General features: G+C 43.4%; 1 protein-coding gene across 1 annotated transcript in view; it reads right to left on the bottom strand.

Annotated features, from left to right (window-relative positions):
* Window positions 1–22,251, bottom strand: part of SYNE2 (spectrin repeat containing nuclear envelope protein 2) — a 304,488-nt gene that overhangs the window by 232,280 nt on the left and 49,957 nt on the right. The window contains exons 7-20 of the mRNA XM_040412752.1: window positions 21,013–21,188; window positions 19,599–19,795; window positions 19,319–19,419; window positions 17,029–17,130; window positions 16,815–16,943; window positions 15,787–15,951; window positions 14,206–14,318; window positions 12,694–12,856; window positions 8,651–8,747; window positions 7,380–7,564; window positions 4,468–4,614; window positions 3,470–3,610; window positions 2,918–3,091; window positions 954–1,112 (exon numbers count right to left, since the gene is read on the bottom strand). Coding sequence (XP_040268686.1) covers window positions 954–1,112; window positions 2,918–3,091; window positions 3,470–3,610; window positions 4,468–4,614; window positions 7,380–7,564; window positions 8,651–8,747; window positions 12,694–12,856; window positions 14,206–14,318; window positions 15,787–15,951; window positions 16,815–16,943; window positions 17,029–17,130; window positions 19,319–19,419; window positions 19,599–19,795; window positions 21,013–21,188 — 2,049 coding nt within the window. The remainder of the gene's footprint in view (window positions 1–953; window positions 1,113–2,917; window positions 3,092–3,469; window positions 3,611–4,467; window positions 4,615–7,379; window positions 7,565–8,650; window positions 8,748–12,693; window positions 12,857–14,205; window positions 14,319–15,786; window positions 15,952–16,814; window positions 16,944–17,028; window positions 17,131–19,318; window positions 19,420–19,598; window positions 19,796–21,012; window positions 21,189–22,251) is intronic.

Below are 22,251 nucleotides of genomic sequence, written 5' to 3' on the forward strand. Positions count from 1 at the left end.
CAGCAATGTTCTGGTAAGGACTTAGGTTCAGTTTAGTACATATAGGCTGGAATGGTTAATTCCAACTTAGCTCCCCCTCTGTGAGCAGAGTGGGCTGTGCCCATATCATGCAGCATGGGGAGAGAAGGAAGTTAGTGTCAGTGTGCCAGCCACCCCTGTTGGGGAAGGCTGTGGGTTAGTCTTCAGGAGTCCCCCTGCATAGGGAACCAAGCCAGGATCTTGTCTCGGCTGAGACATTGACCCCATCCCCAGCCTGAGCCCTGCAGCCTCGACTGGATGAAGCAAGCAGATAACTCCAGTTCCAGGAAGAAAGCATACCCTGAGAAGACAACTGTGAGTGAAGTCCAGAGACCCAGGAGAAGCCATATTCCTCCTCAGCTAGTCAGTCCCCATACAGCAGAAGATAAAAAGTGCAGAAGCCAAATTCCTGCCACAGTATAGAGCTACAAAGCAGACGTCCTTTCCTGCAAGCTCCAGGTACATGAGAGAGCAGAAGATAAATTCCTGCTAACCATTGCCAATACCTGCTGGAGGCTGGGACCAAAGACTAAAGCTGTATTTTGCTTGGATGAAAGTTACCCTCAGTAAAGACAAGTTTGAACTTTACCAAAGGTCTGGATCTCAATTTCTGCTGCAAATTCCTCTATTACTCCTACTATCACTACACTCAATTTATTGCAAGTGAGCCATTACCACTACCATACAGAGACATTACACCACTCTGGCATTCCTAACCTGGGGCGTGAGTTACAACACCTTAAAGGGCCCTGTGACAGTACCCTGCGCACGCTGCAATTGGCGTCACGAACAAAACTATAGACTATTACCTACACCTGACCCAGCCATTGCATTAAAGTGGTGTCAGTATACCTGCGTCCAGCTCATTGCACATATTTTATACATATGTGTGAATGGGCCCCAACGGACGGACTGGGGCTGAATGACATATCTACCTGAACTCGCTCACGGCTTCTGACAACATTGTGCCTCCATCTGTCTAAGTCAAAGCGCTGTAAATCCTTCTGACCGTAGAGAAGTTGTGTCAGATCTTGCACCATCACTTCTGCCTTCTCTAGCTGCTCCTGGCAAGAAACCCCATCTTGACAGAAATCCTGAGGAGACAATACCAGCATTGTGTAAGAAGAACATGGAAAAATATTTTCTGGATGATTAATCACACATTAATTATGGCTGACACCACAAGTAATGCATGTAACAGCTGAGAGCCTTAAAGGGGCATCATCTACGCAACATGTATAAATTAAGGGAAGCACTAGGAACCCTCTACTATCCATACTAGCTCCTGTGCACGGTGATAGATGAAGAAGATGCCGATTTTGCATTGCTTGACTAGTGACTGGCACTTTTTATTGACTGCATTGATGTCCTGGGTTCAAATCCTGAAGGTGGCCACTACATATAAAGTATATTTTTGTTTGTTTGTATATAGAGATGCTTGGAGGTGTACAAAATTTAAATATGCCTGTTTTCCATCCACAGGCTACATTTAGGTGCACCTCCAAGGCCTGGGCCATATCAGCCAGTCTTGAGTGGGACTCGCAGACTTCTCCCTCCTCCCATTGCTAGAATGGCTACATGCTGGAGGTAACTGGTGAGTTGGCTATGAGTCGGACCTTACGCTCCTGTAATTCACCCACTGGCTCAGGTAGGTGAGTGTTAGGTCCCGAGCTACTTGAGAAACAGACAAGTCCTCCACAGTAGGATATGTTGGCTAATCTCTCAATTTTAAAATCAGTTTGAGGGTTTAGTAAGACCGCAGAGTGCACCTGTCTTTGCTATTATTTTGTTATATTGTTATATTGGTTATCACATCCACATAATTGCTATCTTGTGTACGATGTCTATTGTGGTACTTGTGGTCCGCTGCGGGCATCCTCCACTGTATGCATTTTTGCTGGGGATCGCCATTAGCAACGGGCCACAAGTGCAGGATTTGCTCCCCTGTATATATATATATATGCACAACTGCATGTGGGTTTGAGCACTTCCTTTCCTGCCCATTTAACACCACACCATTTTTTCTGTTGGTTTGTACATATAAAGTATCGTCACAGGTTACGTCTAATCAGGTGCATTAAAAAAAACACTGCTTCCTCCACGGGCACCTAAATCTATAGTCATTCCATGGTTTAAGGTCAGAAAAGTAAGGAGGGCAAAATCCAGCCTTGCTGATTGACATAGAAGGGAGGGGATCCCACAGCACAGGTTAGACAAGGCCCAGCATTACGGTACCAGGTTTTGCCAACCGGGAAAAAAAGAGCCCGGTATATGTTCCCTCTTTCAATGCCCTTTCCATGACTCTTGGGCCATTGCGCCACTCTCTTGTTTCCTCCTTTAACAAAGAGCTAACCTGGGCAGGATTCCTTATCTCTAAGGGCCCCATTGGAACCACACGCTCTGCCTCTGTATGATAGGGAAACTACCGTAATTCTGCTCTATAGTAGCAAAGTTAATGCATTAGAGGGGGTTTCCAGGAGCAGAATATCAATGGACTATCCTCTGGATACGAGACTGGTAGAGGGTGGACTCTCAGCACCGCCGCCTATCAGTCGTTGTGTGTGCACTGCGGTCCATTAATGTTTTGCATCAACAAGTTCATAAATTCAATGCCAATGGGACCAAGCTGCACTGCTGCTACTAAGAAGGGGGCCCGGAGGTAGAAGGACCCATGTGAACATTGAGGAGGCTGCAGAGTTCACATGAGCGCTTTGTCTCCTTTAAATCGCTGAGTGCCAGGGGTCCGACATTCAGTCTTCCACCGATCTGATTTTGATGCCCTGTCCTAAGAATAAGCCATCAAATTTCTAAACTCAGAAAACCCTGTTAACTATGAGAACCCTGTTGTCTACCTACCTGGACCTTCTAAAACTTGCATCATTTACCAGCGTTATATTACCTGAATCTCTACTCTTGAAGGCTCTTGTGTGTTCTCCTTTTCATCAAGGTCACTCAAAAACTGCTCGGCCTTCCCAGACCAGTTGTCTGCAGCCTCAATAACTTTCTCCCCTGCTTCAAGGTGGCTGAGGACTTCGGAGTACATTTCTGCTGTTCTGGCATCTTCCCCGCTCTTCTGTGAGATGACAATATTGGAAGAGTAATATTAGTTTATTATTTTCTCAGCTGTATTTCTATTCAATAAACCATTATTAAATCAAGGAGTGTCAATGCTTCTTCTACTATTATCATATCAACCAATATGACTGCCATCATCAATAATTGACAGCCACCACTAGAGGGAGCTTACAGTTCAATGCACAAACAGTATGCAGTAGGATAAGCTCCCCCTAGTGCCAGCCATTATGCCAGCATGTGATTTATTTTTATCTTTTGCATGAGCCCCTCCACTTTATCTACAAGAGGAAGTGAGGGCTCACTCTTAGATTATCTCCTTTATATACATCCATAATTGACTATAATAAATTATAAGAGAGAATAGATTTTTTTTAACCTGTAAACTCTGAATATACAGACTGGGGGAATGAGCAGAAATATCTGATTGAGCCTTGGAAACGTATTCTGTAGAGTCATCGCCCAAATTCTCTTCAGCAGTGGTGCCATTGCTGACCTTCTTTTCCTTATACTGCCTAACCTGAAGGGGGAAAAATAAATAAATAGACGGAGTGGTTAGGTTTGGTTTTGATGACAGCCAATGGGGGGGGAGTGTATAATTCTATTCCTTTTTATATTAACTTTGAATTTATGGTGATCTGTATAATCTAGATAAGGGCCTGCCTTTTTCTATAGGGCAGGTGTTGGATGTTGATAATGGCTATACTCTGTAGACCGTCTTGATCACTATAATGTATTGTCTATCTATATTGTGTTTTTTTTAATAAAAATAAATATTTAATAAAAAAATATATATAATAGACGGAGAAAAAGTATATTACAAATCATTCATTTATAGTACCGTATACCTAACGCCTATACCGCAGTATAGGCGTTAGGTATACGCCTATACTGGGGTGTGATTACTGCAGAGAAAACATCACAGAGCAAAGCATGCTGGGATTGATTAGAAAACCCAGCAGGAAGCTGATGGAAACAGGAAGTCCTGCATGTAAACATCCTGCCAGGATGCAATGAAGCTGACAACGGAGGACAGAAAGTTACGGTATGTTGAAGAGCTCTTAGGAGCAATAAACGGTACAGCTGGCAAGTAAGGCTGCTGCTATGTCAGATTGATTTGTTGGCTGGTGAGAGGGATCTCAGTTAAAAGAAATATTGATGCCCAGTCAATCAGATCATCTCTTAAAACACCTAAATTGGTTTGAACATTGAACAAACACTTTTTTGTTTGAAGTGTCCAAGGACAGGTTCATCAGAAGAATATCCATTTATTACATTAAACTAAAATAACACCAATTATAATAGTATAAGTAACAATAATATCAGCACCATCCCGCTCTCAGGTTTTCATGCTTATTCAGCTTTTTATAAACCTACATATCTGGTCCATCGACTGTTCAATGTCTTCAGCCTGTGCTCTATCTTGGAGGCGGTTCTCTCATATGTCCTCTCCACCAGGAAGTCACTGTCCCTGTTTAAAGACTTGTGCACAGATTTCCATTTGGAAAGAATCTCCATAGGAACCTGGATTTGTATGGGGAAAACATTACATCAGTAAGTATCAGTGTTTGCACAGCAGATATCACGCTTATTACATACTGTAACTGGAGGAGAATGGTGGGAAGTAGACGTCTGACCTCACCCATGATATAACGTATAACTATAGAACCCGACAGAGCAGTCTGCCTACTGTACATTCATTGTGTGTCAATACCTTGGTACAGACCACTGGCTATGATCCATGTGGGGGGTCATAAATACATTTCTGAGCTTAAAGGGAATGTATCAACTACATATTTTTGACTAATTAAAACCAAATGGATATTCTTTTTTTTCTGGTTTGCTTATATTTTGTTCTTTTAAATTCTATTTTCCGTTCATGATTATGGGGGGGGGGGGGGGATGTCTTGTTTGAGCTGTGGTTAACAGCATTCAGAGTTATGCTCTACAGCAACCACCATAGGAACCTGTAGTCTGGGGATAACTCATTTGCTTCTATGGGAAAATGTTGTGGGCATGCTCTGTACCTGGGCAGAGGCCATTGTACACAGAGGGAGTAGATAAGCTGTGACCATCAGCTATCGTGAATGGTGGATCCTGTATTAACTATATAGAGGTGTTATCTGCCATTGTTATCCTGCCTGTGATGATAATGAAAAGAATGCTGAAAAGAGATCTGTACAGAACAGGAAGTGTTGCTTCGTTATAGGGTTCAGGGGGAAAACCAAGATTTCTGGATATTTTTTTAATACAGATCAGACACGAAATTAAAAGAACTAGTCAAGAAAAAGTCTGAAAAACTTGATTTAAGCAACAGATCATTTCCTAATGAAACATTCCCTTTCAGCCAGGTGTATTATTAGTCCAGAACTGTGCCGTATGATTAATAGCATCCAAAGACAGAACATAATGACATCAGTACAGCTGTCAGATCCTCTTTAAATAGAGCACCATGTTATGTTTACACAGAATTTAGGAAAAATTACGAGAACTGCTACTGTTCAGGTCTAAATTTTTTTTAAAAAATACATGGATACAAATACTCCATTGGTAAAAATTGCTTTCTAAGTATCAGAAAACTATCCCAGAAGACAGACTCATACAGGAAAAGCTGCTGATCACTCAATGTGAGTGGAGGAATCAGGACTCTCAGGCTTTCTCTATGAGTGTATGGAGGAATCAGGACTCTCAGGCTTTCTCTATGAGTGTATGGAGGAATCAGGACTCTCAGGCTCTCTCTTTGAGTGGGCGGAGGAATCAGGACTCTCAGGCTCTCTCTCTATGAGTGGGCGGAGGAATCAGGACTCTCAGGCTCTCTCTCTATGAGTGGGCGGAGGAATCAGGACTCTCAGGCTCTCTCTATGAGTGGGCGGAGGAATCAGGACTCTCAGGCTTTCTCTATGAGTGTATGGAGGAATCAGGACTCTCAGGCTCTCTCTATGAGTGGATGGAAGAATCAGGACTCTCAGGCTTTCTCTATGGGTGGGCGGAGAATGCACAACTCTCAGTCTCTCTCTATGAGTGGATGGAGGAATCAGGACTCTTAGGCCTCTTTCACACGGGCGAGTTTTCCGCGCGGGTGCAATGCGGGAGGTGAACGCATTGCACCCGCACTGAATCCGGACCCATTCATTTCTATGGGGCTGTTCAGATGAGCGGTGATTTTCACGCATCACTTATGCGTTGCGTGAAAATCACAGCATGTTCTATATTCTGCGTTTTTCACGCAACGCAGGCCCCATAGAAGTGAATAGGGTTGCGTGAAAATCGCAAGCATCCGCAAGCAAGTGCGGATGCGGTGCGATTTTCACGCACGGTTGCTAGGAGACGATCGGGAGGGAGACCCGATCATTATTATTTTCCCTTATAACATGGTTATAAGGGAAAATAATAGCATTCTGAATACAGAATGCAAAGTAAAATAGCACTGGAGGGGTTAAAAAATAAAATAAATTATTTAACTCACCTTAATCCACTTGCTCGCGTAGCCCGGCATCTCCTTGTGTCTCCTTTGATGAAGGACCTGTGATGACGTCACTCCGGTCATCACATGGTACGTCACATGATCTTTTACCATGGTGATTCACTATGAGTGGGCGGAGGAATCAGGACTCTCAGGCTTTCTCTATGAGTGTATGGAGGAATCAGGACTCTCAGGCTCTCTCTATGAGTGGATGGAGGAATCAGGACTCTCAGGCTTTCTCTATGAGTGTATGGAGGAATCAGGACTCTCAGGCTCTCTCTATGAGTGGATGGAGGAATCAGGACTCTCAGGCTTTCTCTATGAGTGGGTGGGGAATGCAGGACTCTCAGGCTTTCTCTGAGTGGGCGGAGGAATCAGGACTCTCAGGCTTTCTCTATGAGTGGGCAGAAGAATCAGGACTCTAAGGCTTTCCTCTATGACAGGGCAGAGGAAGCAAGACTCACGCTTTTCTATATGAGTGGACAGGATAACAGGACTCTCGGGTTTTCTTTGTGATTGGGAGGGGAAAACAAGACTTTCCATCAGGGCAACAGGACTCTCTTGCTTTCTCTGTGCATGGTATGGGGATGCAAGACTCACCAGCTTTCTCTATGAATGGTTGGGGAACATGACTCTCAGGCTCTCTCTAGGAGTCCTGGCAGCACTTAAACTGTTTTTAACGCAAAAATGTCAAATCAAACCATATATCTCTGAAAACCATATCTCCAAGCTTAGCATTTTCTTCTGTGTCCTACACTGCCCTCAGATAGGAGACCCGACAGAGCCCTTTTACCATGATATGTTCAGATGACTGAATCATACTTACATTGGATGGTGTGATCCTCTGCTGTTCATCCAGCCAAGCTGTGATCAAGTTCATGTTATTCTCAAAGTGAGTCCAGCTGGTTAGTACTTGCTCCAGGGTAGATTCTACGTTGTGGGCCGATGACACAAATCTCTTGTACTTTAATTCTATGACTTCATATTGTTTTGATATTTCAGGGTCATCCGCTAGGAGCAGAAGGAACAGGACATGATCTACTGTGACTACTACTCCTCCACACCAAGATGATGTTGTATGCTGCTAGGATAACCTTTGTAGGCCTCGGGATATGATCCCATGTGTCCTTGCAATACGTCTATTTTTCACTGAGACAAGGCTGGTCGCTTAGACGACCCCTTTAGGATGCACTAAGCAATCAGAAAGGCTACTTTCACACCAGCGTTTTTGCTGGATCCGTCATGGATCAGGAAAAACGCGTCCATCCCGATAATACAACCGTCTGCATCTGTTATGAACGTATCCGGTTGTATTATCTTAAACATTGCAATGAGGGATCCGTCATGAACACCACTGAAAGTCAATGGCGGACGGATCCGTTTTCTATTGTGTCAGAGAAAACACATCCATCCCCATTGACTTACATTGTGAGTCGTGACAGATCCGTCTTGCTCCGCACTACATCGCTGACAGAAAAACGCTGCTTGCAGTATTATTCTGTCCGCGATAGGGATGCAACCAAACGGAACGGAATGCATTCTGGCGCACTCCGTTTAGTTCAGTTTTGTCCCCATTGACAATGAATGGGGACAAAACAGAAGCGTTTTCCCCCGCTATTGAGATCCTATGACAGATCTCAATAGCGGAAAGGGAAAGCGCAGATGTGAACGTTGTTTAACCTACAATTGAGTGAGCCTACAGCCACCACTAGGGGGAGCTTACCGCATAGACATATAAAAGCTCTTATGGGCATATTTACTAAAGGTGATTCAGGCCTCATAAATTTTGCTTAACTTATGACAACAGACTTATTACTAAACAAGTCTTTTGGTATAGGTTGAGCCAAATATTTTAACAGGAGCATGTCTTTTAAAAAATGTGTCCCATCTTGGGCTGCCTGTGTGCTAGAAACTGAAATCAGCTATAAAATGTGCCCGTATTCAGAGGTAAATGACGTTAAATGTGTCGTGCCCCACACCCTACTGCTAGGTGTGCCCAAATTTTCAAAAACGCGCTGTAAGTGGTGGAAAATCTCAAAAATCTATATTCATGGAGTTCCCCTAGTACAAATCTGTAGGGATATATCATTTACTTACAATAGTCATCTGTGGTCAGCAGCAGAGTATGAAGTTCTTTGAATTTCTCAAACGCTGTCTCCAGACGGACCATGGACTGTTTGCCCTCAACAAATTCCTAGCAGGAGAGAAATCGAGGCGTCAGGGACATCATACGGCGGATGGAGAGGCTCCAGGGAACATGGAATTCACCTGTTATCGAAACCCGTCATTTACATTCACATGGTATCCTCGGCAGGACAGAACTGTTGGGAAACTACAGCTCTCATCATGCACTGACAGCCATAGGTCAGTGCACTGTCGTTTTGCAGCAGATGGAAGGCCACAGGTTTGGGAATGCTGGGGGTCATTTACGCCAGTCTTTTACTCCCTTTTTGCATTGGCTTTGCTGGCCAGGAGGTGAGCCTAGTTTATGAACAGGAGTGTGCCTCGTCATATATTAGGCCCACCTTCAGCAGTCCGTGGGCCTGGCGGAATAACTAGATCAGCCCCTACAGGGTGTAGTTTGTTTTTCAACATTTATGGCTGTTTTCAGGCGTAAATGTTGGAAAATTTGTCGGGGTTGAAGTCCCCTGCCGCATCCTCAACACTCATATGTGTCGAACACAGTGCAATAATCCCCAAGTGACAAAATATAGTTAGACAGGTGTTCAAAAAGTTGCAAAAAGGAGGTTGTGTAAAAATGTTCGTAAATGACCCCCACTGATTTAGATTAAACCCGTGGAGACTGAATACGGTCTAAACAACAGTCACCATAAATATACACTGCTCAAAAAAATAAAGGGAACACAAAAATAACACATCCTAGATCTGAGTTAATTAAATATTCTTCTGAAATACTTTGTTCTTTACATAGTTGAATGTGCTGACAACAAAATCACACAAAAATTAAAAATGGAAATCAAATTTTTCAACTCATGGAGGTCTGGATTTGGAGTCACCCTCAAAATTAAAGTGGAAAAACACACTACAGGCTGATCCAACTTTGATGTAATGTCCTTAGAACAAGTCAAAATGAGGCTCAGTAGTGTGTGTGGCCTCCACGTGCCTGTATGACCTCCCTACAACGCCTGTGCATGCTCCTGATGAGGTGGCGGACGGTCTCCTGAGGGATCTCCTCCCAGACCTGGACTAAAGCATCTGCCAACTCCTGGACAGTCTGTGGTGCAACGTGACGTTGGTGGATAGAGCGAGACGTGATGTCCCAGATGTGCTCAATTGGATTCAGGTCACGCGAGGAATGCATTATGATGTTCTGCAGCAGCTGGGGCACTGTACCGTATAAGCTACTGAATGAGGCTGCTGAGGAACCTCTTTTTTTAAAGAGAGAGAGAGAGGGAGCACTTACAGTACATGTCAGTCTAATAGTACTTTACCCATAGGAAGGAAATAACTGCAGAAGAGACCTGTGACAGACCGCCTCTGTAGGAAGAGATAAGCAGCTGCAGTGTAGCGCTGCTAATCACCATAAGACCGCCAGGTTCTAACATCAAAATGTTTATACCATGGAAATGTGCATTTTAAGATACTATATGTAAGCTATATAGAAGCATTTTTATGCAGGTTCACAACGTGTACATCAATGAGAATTTCTCACTCTACTATTGCATTAAGATGAAATCAAGGTTAGATTTCACGATCTACAGAGTGGGATTGTTTTGGTCATGGGCATTGGCATACACCCTTCACCTAGTCTTCAGGTGGATAAATATATATTTATTACTCTTATTGGACATTATGGAAGGGAATGTCCTTGCAGTCTGGTGGCCGGGTGTTGCAGAACATATATCCTGCAGGCGCAGACTATATCACCTACAGTCAATATTTGAACATCACTTCCGGAATGTAATTCTATTGCCATGTATAGTATGTGCTGTAGTAAAATAAAGGCGCTCCACAATAGGAGAGAATTCCCATCATATAGATATATGGCACTTCCGCAGGATATTCCATAAATTCCTGACAGGTGTGCGTCCTACTCCTGGGGCTCCCATCTAACATTTTTTCAGCCCATTTTTCAACTCTCATTTTGATTCCCATGGGAAACGTGCCTGAAAGGAACCTAGAGTATGCAGCGTTTTGACAAGTGCTCCCAAATGCCTAAAAACGCACAAAAAAACGTAATGCAAGAAACGGCATCGAATAAGGCGTTCTGTCTGTAGAGATTTCTGTAATTCACTATAGACTTTAAAGTAACATCTGGATGCATAAAAGAAACTGTGAAAAATACATGGGGAATATTTATCAACCCACTACATGCCAGAAAGCTGGCATCAAAAAGTTGCAAGACTTGGTGCAAAATTTTGGGGTTTACAAAACAGGGCGTTGTGGGGGGGGAGTGCAATGTGGGGGTGTCCATCATAATCTATGCCAGGAAACTGGTTTAGATTATATGAGAATTCCACACCAGCATCCATTACTGGTCTAGATGGGGTTCTGTCCAGATTGGGAATTAATCAGGTATTCTGGTGAAAACATTAACTTTGTATTAACGGACTTTCGGACGTGACAGATTGAAATGATCGATATCACGGATGACCCGGATTTTTTCCCATTCTTCACCCTAGTGATGTCATGGTTATAATTCCAATGACATCAGTGATGGAAACACCTGCTTCCATTGAAACATATGTGATGACAACGGAAAAAACTAAGATATTGGGCCAAATCCAGTTAATGGGTGCACAGAAAAAAATTAAAGTGGATGCAACTCTAAATCAGCACTGCTACCCCCCTTTATTCGCCTCAAACTGAACATAAAATGATGGAATATCCCAGAAATATGTCATCACTTTATACAATGGGAAAACCATTTGCATCAATAGTTTAATAATTTGTCATTCCTTCCATGTTGAGGCAAAGATGACTAATAGGTGTAAATGTATAGGTCATCAATATAACATTGTTGGGGTTCAGACACCCAGCACCCAGCTGTTTATTGGGGTGCTGGGTGTATACAGTATACGTATACAGATATAGGGGGTCATTTATTAAGACCAGTGCTTTCGACACCGGTCTTAATACCCTCCATTGCTGGTGTAGATTTAGATCAGGCATGCTCAACCTGCGGCGCTCGAGCTGTTGTAAGACTACAACTCCCACAATGCCCTGCTGTAGGCTGTTCGGGCATGCTGGGAGTTGCAGTTTTGCAACAGCTGGAGGGCTGCAGGTTGAGCATGCCTGATTTAGATAATTTCTAAAACAGGCGTAGAAAATGATAAATGAGACGGGCCAGGCGGCCCGCCCCATTCCCCACTCACTCCCCCTTTTTTTAGAACTTGCGTACGTGACGTGGATGGGGAAGAATTTGCAGATTTGACCCTTTGAGACCGAATCTGCGACAGATATACACCAAGAATTTGCATATATCCACTCATAAATGACCCCCATAGTTTCCTGCACTGCGGCTGACCTAAACAACTGATCGGCAGGGGTGTTGATCAGTTGTTGACCTATCCTGAGGATAGCCCATAAATTATTTGTAGCCCAGACAATGCCCTTCATTCTGTTCCATTATTGGGGTTCCTTGGGTCACCATGCCTTACATGTGATCAATAATGTGTAATAAGTGACTTGTGAATTGACCTGTGACATATACACCCTAGCAGGTGGTGACTGGCTTCAGTGGGGTAGTTTACACGATAAGGTGGCTGTTTCTTCAGAGGATGTCTCTATTAGTGGTGTCATGAATCCCCTGGACCAGGGATGGTCAACCTGCGGCCCTCCAGCTTTTGTAAAACTCCAACTCCCACCATGCCTTGCTGCAGGCTGATAGCTGTAGGCTGTCGAGGCATGTTGGGAGTTGTAGTTTTGCAACAGCTGGAGGGCCGCAGGTTGGGCATCCCTGCTCTGGACACTCAACCAAAGCAATGATCCTTCTGAAGCTTCCAGCAAAAACCAACTAAGAGAGCGCTACTTTATAATGGGTACTCGATGATAATGCTCCATGATAGCGGCAAAGTGTTTGTACCAAAAGTCTCTGTGCCTCCTTTCATGTACATTTGACACCAAGCAATTGTACAATAAACCTCAGGATGGTGAGATAAAGACTCCTCACGACTAACCTTGTAATCTGCCAGTAGGACCTCCACAGACTCTTGAGACTTGTACTTCCCTTTCCAAGACTTTAGCTTAGGTCTCCCTTCCTCCAAAAGAGCAAGAACATAGTGTCCGGCACAGCGGTAATCCACAAGAACACTGAAGTGTGCCGCTAACATCTTCTCCAACCTTAAATATAATGACATAGCATTTTATAAGAGGGTCTCATCCTTTGATTACAGGGGTCCTCCAGGAAGACTAGGAGGGCTTTTCAATATAATATTTGTTAAAGAACGCCCTCCCTCCATTCTGTGCCCAGTGAATTGAGTTCCGCTGAATGTACTTTTTTCCATGTACCATACATGAACTTTTTGGATGTGTAGATGCCCTTAGGGCCCATCAAACACAGCACAACATTACTCAGCCGAAATCACGGATTCCAGCAAGATCAGCTGACTATGAGGAAGTTGAGAAGAAGAACCACCTCATGGACCTGGAGATATGTGAGATAATGTAGTGATCATGAGGGAAAAGATTTTCTGGTTTTCTAGTGACTAGTTCCTTTGAGAACACTATAGTCAGTGTCTTCCCATCATGGAATGGCTTATTTTATGCACCATACGAAAGAGAAGACTGCCTACACAGGTGCCCATCCACAGTTAATGACTGCCAACTACCTATGTAACATGCACAAGGGTGTCCTACACCCTCCTCCTGATGGCAGATGGCAGGGAAAAGAAGGATCGGCTGCAAACACATGCCGAACCTGATGTGTCTGAGGGAGTCAGGAGAAACAGCTGTCGGGGATGTCCATTGTACCGGCAGCTTCTCTGCCCCTTAAAGAAATGGCCGAAAATTAATTTGAGAGAAGACTTGGAATTGCCTCTACAATTAAGCAGACTTGTCACGCTTGGACGTCTTCATGCAGAACAATGAAAAATATATATGGTTGAAGGAAGAAATCTTATGACTTCTCCTTGGCTCAATCATGGATGGTCACACTGTATGTTCGCTTAGAACTACGTATTTCCTACAGATGTTAAAGGGGTTATCCATGACTAGATATTTTAACAGACCTCTTCAGAGTGGCTGGACCCGCAGTATGGTTCATATTTATCTGCTCTCTGCCGTTGGATTTAAGCTGCATTGCTCCACAGCCGGCCATGGCAGGCAGTGGGTCTCTGGGAATCAAAATCCTGTCCAATTTCTGGCCGCAGCGGTGAACTGCCACCAGTGACCTACCACATAGGTGACAGGTCACCGCTGGAGCGGTCACATGACATCCGTCAACGGGGTGTTGATTTCCAAAGACCCGGGACCTGACGAGGTGGCTGTTAAGCGAGGCAGATGGAATCCAGTGGTGGGGACCAGGTAAGTATGAACCCCACTGCGGGTCCAGCTACTCTGAAGAGGTCTGCTAAAAGAGTTTAGTCTTGGATAAACCCTTAAATCTGTCCTACATGACAATAACCACAATCTATAAGCTATGCAAGACGCAGAAGACAAACAGGCGTAAGAACATAAAGCATTAATCCTACCTGGTTCTCATCTCTTCCATCTTATCAGTTGGCACAATTATGACTCCGCTATCATCTACATTCTTGAACGATCTGAGACTCTCTATGTAATTTTTCGCATCAACCATTAAAGCCTGAGGGTAAAGGAGCATTTGTAAGGGATAATAAAATTATAGGCTTTTACTTTTTCAACCCCAGCCAGCTGTACCTGTGGACAAATCCATACTCACCTGCTCCCCACCACTCGTTCCAGCTCCCTTCAATGGTCTTCCAGTCCTTGTCTGTAAACATCAGTAGAGAATCATGTTCGTGCTGCAGCCAATGGCTGGCTTCAGCGGTGACGTGTCCCCAAGCGGTAGGCGACCCAGCAGTGACAGAACACATTATTGCTGAGGCCAGTCATTAGCTGCAGGGGTGAACAGGACTCCGTCCATCTGGAAGTTTGCAGACAGGAACAGGAAGACCAGTAAAGGGAGTCAGGGATCTGGAATGGAGTGGTGTGGAGCAGGCAAGTATGGATTTAAGTTGAAATTTAACAAAGTTAAAAAAAAACTGGAAAAACCCTTTATATAATAAACATATAATGCAATTTACATTTACTCAAATGGCCTAAGCCAGTATTTTCAGACAGTCACAGCGAGGGAGTTATAGCTGGAGAACATAGGTTGCTGTGATTACAGTATGTCCTACTCCAACTTGTCCCTTCTTACAGTAGGAAGTACAGCTCTGGAGCACAAACCTGTCCACAGTTTAGAGACAATTTCACTATGGTGAATTTTATAAGCCATTTGGCCGATTTGACCTGTATTTCTGGTAATTGGTGGGATTCTGCATTGCATTGACTGTCCTCCATTATCACATCTTGTTTTGCTCTCAATGGTTCTAGATTTCAGTCATGTAATGTCCATTCAGGCATCTTTCCTGCAGCCGCCACTGCGTTAGAGATGTGGTGTTTTATGGCAGTCATTCAGATGGGCTTAACAGGCTGTATCGGTGCTATACACCGGCAGTTCTGCAGGTACAGTTGGCCACTTGGGGCAGAAGGAACGATCTGCATGTTTGCATCCACTGCTTAAACGGGTATTCCTCTCAGGGACATTAATAGCATATAGGTTAAGCCATAAAATGTCGAATAGGAGTGGGTTCCACCTCTGGGATCTGATCCTTTCTGAAAAATAGGGCCCTGAAGTGACTGGAGAGCAAGACGTGCACGCACCATCACCCTCAACTCACCACTAAGGGACTTCTGAAATTAGCAGAGTGCTCGACGAATGGATGGGTCGCCATGCACGCACTTGGTCTCAATTCAATGCTATGGGATTTCCGAAAAACAGCTGAGAGTGCTCACTTTTAGAAGTTCCATAGTAGTGAATGGAGAGGATGCTGTGCATGCCCAGTAGGAGTCCTGTTTTCAGATAGCAACAGATCCCAGAGGTGGGACCCGCACTTATCAGACATTTATGGCTTATCCCTTCGATAGCCATACATGCCCCAGACAGAAATTAAACAATTCCTTTAATAACAGGGATGATCCTGATTTTACCACCTATCATGTTTTATTATGACCGTGTCAGAACATGCAGTGAAGACTGGATTCCATACCTTAAAGGCTTCAGATAAAGCCTGGAGTAGAGACATTGTATTATAATGAGAGCCGGATTCAGGCAAAGCCTGGGACATCAGGGTTTCCACCTCTGTGAGCCATGTCTCGATACTGTCCAGAGGTGGTGGCAAACTCCTATCCAACTGCTTCTTCCATTGTGCAATCTGAATACAAAGAGGAGATAGCTTCAATACACAACCTCAAATCCCACCCATAGGTGGCAAAACCCTAGTTCATTATGGCTGCCAGGGAATAAAGAAAAAATTTATCCCAGTAGATAGACCCCCTGATCTAACAATTGTCATGTATACAGTGGATGGGCCCCCACTAATCTCATATTTATTATCTACCCAGTGGATGGATCCCCACTAATCTAACAATTATCATCTCTCCAGTGGATGGATCCCCACTAATCTAACAATTATCATCTCTCCAGTGGATGGACCCCCACTAATCTAACAATTATCATCTCTACAGTGGATGGACCCCCACTAATCTAACAATCATCATCTCTCCAGTGGATGGACCCCCACTACTCTAACAATTATCATCTCTCCAGTGGATGGACCCCCACTAATCTAACAATTATCATCTCTACAGTGGATGGACCCCCACTAATCTAACAATCATCATCTCTCCAGTGGATGGACCCCCACTAATCTAACAATTATCATCTCTCCAGTGGATGGACCCCCACTAATCTAACAATTATCATCTCTCCAGTGGATGGACCCCCACTAATCTAACAATTATCATCTCTCCAGTGGATGGACCCCCACTAATCTAACAATTATCATCTCTCTAGTGGATGGACCCCCACTGATCTAACAACTATCATTTACCCGGGGAATGAGCGATGAATGTTTTTGGACAGTTTATGCCTTTAAGGGTAGAATGGGTCGCAGGAAACAATAAGGCGTGGGCTACAAGTCAAGCCCCATGGGTAATACCCATAGTAACCCATCACATAGCTAAGGGGAACACTAATCGGGCAACCTAAGTGATTGCTGTGAGCGACTCTCCTCACCTGGAGTGTGATATTTTCAAGTGACTGCTTAATAAGCAGTTGCTCCTCATCCTGAAGAGATTCCACCGCCAACCCAGACATGAAGGTTCGTTTCTGCTCATTAAATTTTCTCATGAATAACAAGATTTCCTAATAGAAAAAATATATAAATAACCGAAGACGAAATATTTTCCTGTGAACATGGAATTATCAGGTTTCAGACAGAGTTCTTTACCTGGTATTTTTTGGTATAGGTCTCATCTTTCATTTCAGAAAATAACGTTTTGAGTTTCTGCTCCTGCTGATTCAACCATTCCATGGCTTTATTAAGTTGAGCCTAAAATGAAAAAGTGTAATTTTTGTAGTAAGAGGAGCAGCAAAATCTGGGAAGGTCCACCTGAATGCACAGGATGAGGCAGAAGAAGGGAGGCTCAAAGGAGTTCCTTAAAACTATTTTAGGCAAAGTGGGACCCAACTCTATGGAACACTCTTGTATTTAAAATAAGTAGTAATGGCTGTCCGATATAAAAAGGTTATATATATGGCCAACCCCCGATTTTAAATGCAGCCACCCCAGCAGTCAGAAGGTCAAACTGCTATGTCCCCTAGAGATCATAGTTTCCCCATTTTAATAGATGGGTGTTACCAGTTGGGGTTGTGTCCCTACATAATCTGACACTGGCAGCGCTGATTGGATAGCGTCAGACTGTGCAGGAACACCCCCTCAACTGGTAACACCCAACGGGACCTTCATTGCAAACAGCTAGCCATTCATTTATAACTTCTAGCAGGAATAATAAAGGAATGACACACCAGAGTCATAAGAACAGATCTTCCAAAATTATTATTACATTGGGAATCCAAGTAGTTAAAACAGACATGTCCGGAGTGGGGATATGTCCTCTTTAAGTGAATGCAGCGAGTCGTTGGTCGAAGCAGCTGATTTTTGTGGTGGCTTCCCACTCCAGCACATAGTGGAGAAGGGTCCTGAGTGGGGGAGCCCCTCTACACCATCCCCTGGTCTGAAGGACTGTGGCCATGAAGCCCTATATTTTGGTTCCCACTGGGAGTTTGTGAATAAATTGTATCCTTAAAGTGTAACTGTCACGTAGGCATGTATACCTGAGTTAGTCTGTCAATGATTGTAAGAAGATCTGTAATTACCTTATAATAACAGCTTTCATTAATGTCCCCTGTCCCTTTCCACTGCTCCCTTAAAAGACAGATGCTATGGCTTGTCTGTCTCCAGCTAAGAAGACAGGAAGACAGAGGGGCGGTCCTTCACACTGTAGGCCTGCATTAGGCTTCAGAGTGAGGAGGCGTGTCTCTCAGTAATCCAATCTGATTGGCTGGCAGGGAGCTGCTGGCTACAGCACGTGTGTATGGGAAGTGAGGGAAAGCAGTTTTGGCCTCAGAGAACTGGCAGAGGAGCCATCTTGAGAAGGTCATGATATTGTAGAAATTAAAACAGCCGTAACTAAGGGAAAAACAGTGGTATGTGAAGAAAGTAAAGATTGCTTTATGCATAATGCTGCAGCAGCAGTAACATATGCTAAAATTGATTTTTTTGATGAAAACATGGCAGTTACACTTTAAGTCATATCATTAAAAAATATTTTACAGAAATTACTAAAAGTGACAACAGATCTAATGGTTATAATAATTGATAATATAAATTTAAAGGGTTTGTCCAATACTTTACAAGTGATGGCCTATACGCAGGATAGAACATCACTATCTGGTTGGCAGAGGTCTGACACCCCAAACTCCTGTTGATGAGTTATTCCACAGTAGCTCCAGCACCAGAACTACACATGTTCATCCATTGTGCAGTGGACAGAGCTAGTTACTGCAGAACTGCTCCCATTCACTTCAATGGGAGCAGTGCAACAGATGGAGCCGTGTAGATCTGGAGGCATTGCACAACAGCTGATAGACAGGGGGCTAGGCCACCACTTGTAAAGGGTTGGACAGCCCCTTTAAGTCTATGAAACTAAAACTACATTAGTTTTCATTAAAGGAAGTCTGTTCCATCAGTCGGAAAAATGTTAACATCATAGTGAGCCCATATCACCTTGATTTGGGCTCATGCTCATGGCCATATTAAGGATCTGTAGACACTTCACCTTGTTAGGAACCAAAAAAAAGGCTCCCATAAAAGTATATGAAGCCATATTGTGCCTCCAATTTCATACAGAGGCATGCAAACATTTTGGCATGCCACACTGGAGATATTCTGGAAGAGAGACAATAATACCATGATATGGTGGCATACAGAGCACTATGTGGCGGCATGGAATCTATGCCCTTATAACTCCATTACATAGCCACAGGTACTTTACGGACCTCTGCACTGGCTCCATACCCACCCTTTCCCATGTGTATAAGGCCAAACTATCATAGTCTAGCATCACCTGAGGAAAATACATGTAGGGCAGTGCAGGGGTACAATATACCCCATGATAGACTGATCTACTATCAATAATGGGAAGAAGCTTTACAGCTATTGGATAAAGATCTCATACCGACATATCACTTGTGGGCTCTTCCTTGTTTCTGGAATACTGTAAAAACTGCGCCACGTACATCATAATTGATTTTTCATCAGGATCCTGAACAGTAAGATCTAAGCAACAGAAGAAAACAAGGGTGAGAATTTGTTTCTGTACGTTCTAGAAATAAATATATCTCATCTCCTATTAGATTTACAAGGCCGGTGAAGAACGTATCAGGACATCTGATACATTGTATCACTGCTGTACTGTATAGACGGGTACAATAGTTATTCGTATTCAATATTCGTACCTTCTGGCTCGATGAGTTTGGGGATTTTTAATTCATTTTCTGCTATTCTGAACGCCTCTTGCAGTTTTTCCTCATTGGACTTCCCCTGTAACGTGTCCATGTCAATGAGGTCCGGTCTCAAGGACTGAATGATTGCCAGGAAAGCGTTGCCATTTTTCCAGCTGGACGTAAAATCTTTTATATTAATAGATCCCAATCTGCAACACAACGTGAGAGAATTTATTAGACGTGTCTAGAATACATCTCCTTTCTATCTATGAATTGGAAGGACTACGATATTTCGATGCCACCATTGCTCTCATACTGCTAATGGAACAACCTGCTATATCAACCTATCCATGCGCTGCCTTTACTTAGGGGTTCTCAAGTTGGGGAAAAAGTTTCCAAGGAAGGAGGGACATGCTAAAATAATAAAAATAAATATTACTTAGGCTAAGTTCGAAATTCTGGTAATCTGTTCTGGCACAGGAACCGAAAATCGAAATTGCCAGATCCAGCATATTTCACACACTGCGGGGGCTCAAGTAATCCCCTTGACCATAATAGGGTTTGTCAGATTTCCAGCATGTATACCTGTATTCTGACAAAACACTGCTGAATGTACCAGTATTTTGTCCTTTTCTTTGCCCAGAATGTCCTCTGTAGATGTGAACCTCGCCTTACCTGTTTATTCCCCTATCATTTCAGCATTCCTGCTCTGATCCTCCACCCCAGTCTCGGTTTACTTGTCTGTAGCGGTAACGTGGCTTTATACCCACATTACCTCTGCAGCTAATGACAGGTCTCAGTGGTCCTGTGCCGTATACCACTGAGGCCAGTGATTGCAGTGGTCACATGAATATAAGGGCAACCATGTAACTAAAGAACTGTGGTGAGAACCGGTGTGGCAGCTCTGTAATGGTGGAGGAGGAATAAACAGTAAACTAATGCTTGTCTTATCACTTTTCAACAGCTTGGGAAATTTTATGCCAAACTTGGTCATACCATTTAAATCCTCAAAGTGCGATGTGGTGCCCTTGGGCCCCAATTCAAACTCTATAACAGGGCCACAACCTATCGTGTGCCACTTGTAATGCTGGTGTTTTCTTATGTGGTATATGTGCCTTTGGGTACTCTTAGGTACTAATGTCTGGGTACAACTACTACCGCACCCCCATAGCTATGCCCCTGATCAAACCTTTCTACTGGGCCTAAGTACATCCAAGCCCCACCAAGATGATACATTTCCCCCATAGACTAGCAGAAGACAAGACAACCATAAGACACATTTTATGTTCTGGCACCATAAAAGGGGCCAATTTTAATATTTTGTTTAATCTTTTCTCCTTTGTTCTTTGTTTGGCACTGTGGACAACATAAAAAAAACATATTCTTCAATAATAAACCCCTGGAGTTATCATCCCGGCCTACTTACTGAGCGCACCGTTCCTGCGCCCACTGTAGAAGAGCTTTCTTTGCAGACGTCTGCCATCTAGACTTGGCACTCCTTTTTGGCGATGGGCTTGCAGTTGGAGAGACTCCATTTTTTGTCTCGCACTTCACTGGTTGCTGGTCATCTGTACCTGACAAAATGCTTGCCAGGCCTTCAATCTGCCATAAACCAAAACATGGCAGATTTCTGGTTATATTATTGTTAGATCTGTAGATGCTTCCATCAGAATATTCGACATTTCCATTGGTGTGACACAGGGCATTTTTTTTATTTCACAAGAGTTAAATAGTTTTCAAAAGAGCTTTTGTTCTCAGTTATGAAGATGATGGGGTCGTCATGGTTTAGGAGATAATTGGGCAGTCCTACAATGGGACAAACTGGGCAATCTACCAAGGGTGCAAACTTTAGAAGGCCTACAAGGCAGGACATTAAATTGAAATGCAGAATAGAAAAGTAATTACCAGTTATTAAAAAGTATTATGTCAAAAATATTTTAATCACTTCTAAATACCCTTTTATGATTTGGGACCATCATGTTTTTAATAGGATGTTATACAATTTTCTAATAGACATGTATTTAAAATTTTCCTCATAGACCTTTATTATATCCGCACAATAGTCTCTCTCTTTAAAGAAAAAAGGGAACTGCCCATTTTAGTCTTGTAAAATGTATCCATAGGAGATCTAAATAGGACTAAAGATTGTGTCCTACATGTGACCTTCAAGCCTGTCATGTGACCTCTGACTTTAAGTTTACCGTCTAGATATCTAACAGGTGAATAGTAGTTTATTAAGTGGCAAAACACATATACAGTATACACATCATGTCTGTCATTGCCTGTGTAGAAGCACACCTAACACTGTTCTCGCTGTCTCCCATGTACGTGTTCTAATTTCTTTTTATTAAAAACATGACAATATCACCTAGAGACAGGCAGCCATTTTACGCATCACCGGGAAACAGGAAGCCATATAAACACACATACAGTGAAGCTTAATATCCACAATGGTTTCCACCATTAGGGCTCGTTCACACGAATGTATTTTGCGTTCCGCATACAGTCCGTATAAGGAACCATTCATTTCAATGGGTCCGCAAAAGATGCGGACAGCACTCTGTGTGCTGTCCGCATCCGTTGCTCTGTCCCATGGCCCTGCAAAAATTATGAGTCCTGTCCTATTCTTGTCCGTCTATAATGGGCCTCCTGTTCCGTTCTGCAA

This window comes from Bufo bufo, chromosome 11, assembly GCF_905171765.1.
Source record: "Bufo bufo chromosome 11, aBufBuf1.1, whole genome shotgun sequence".
NCBI classification, from domain to species: domain Eukaryota; kingdom Metazoa; phylum Chordata; class Amphibia; order Anura; family Bufonidae; genus Bufo; species Bufo bufo.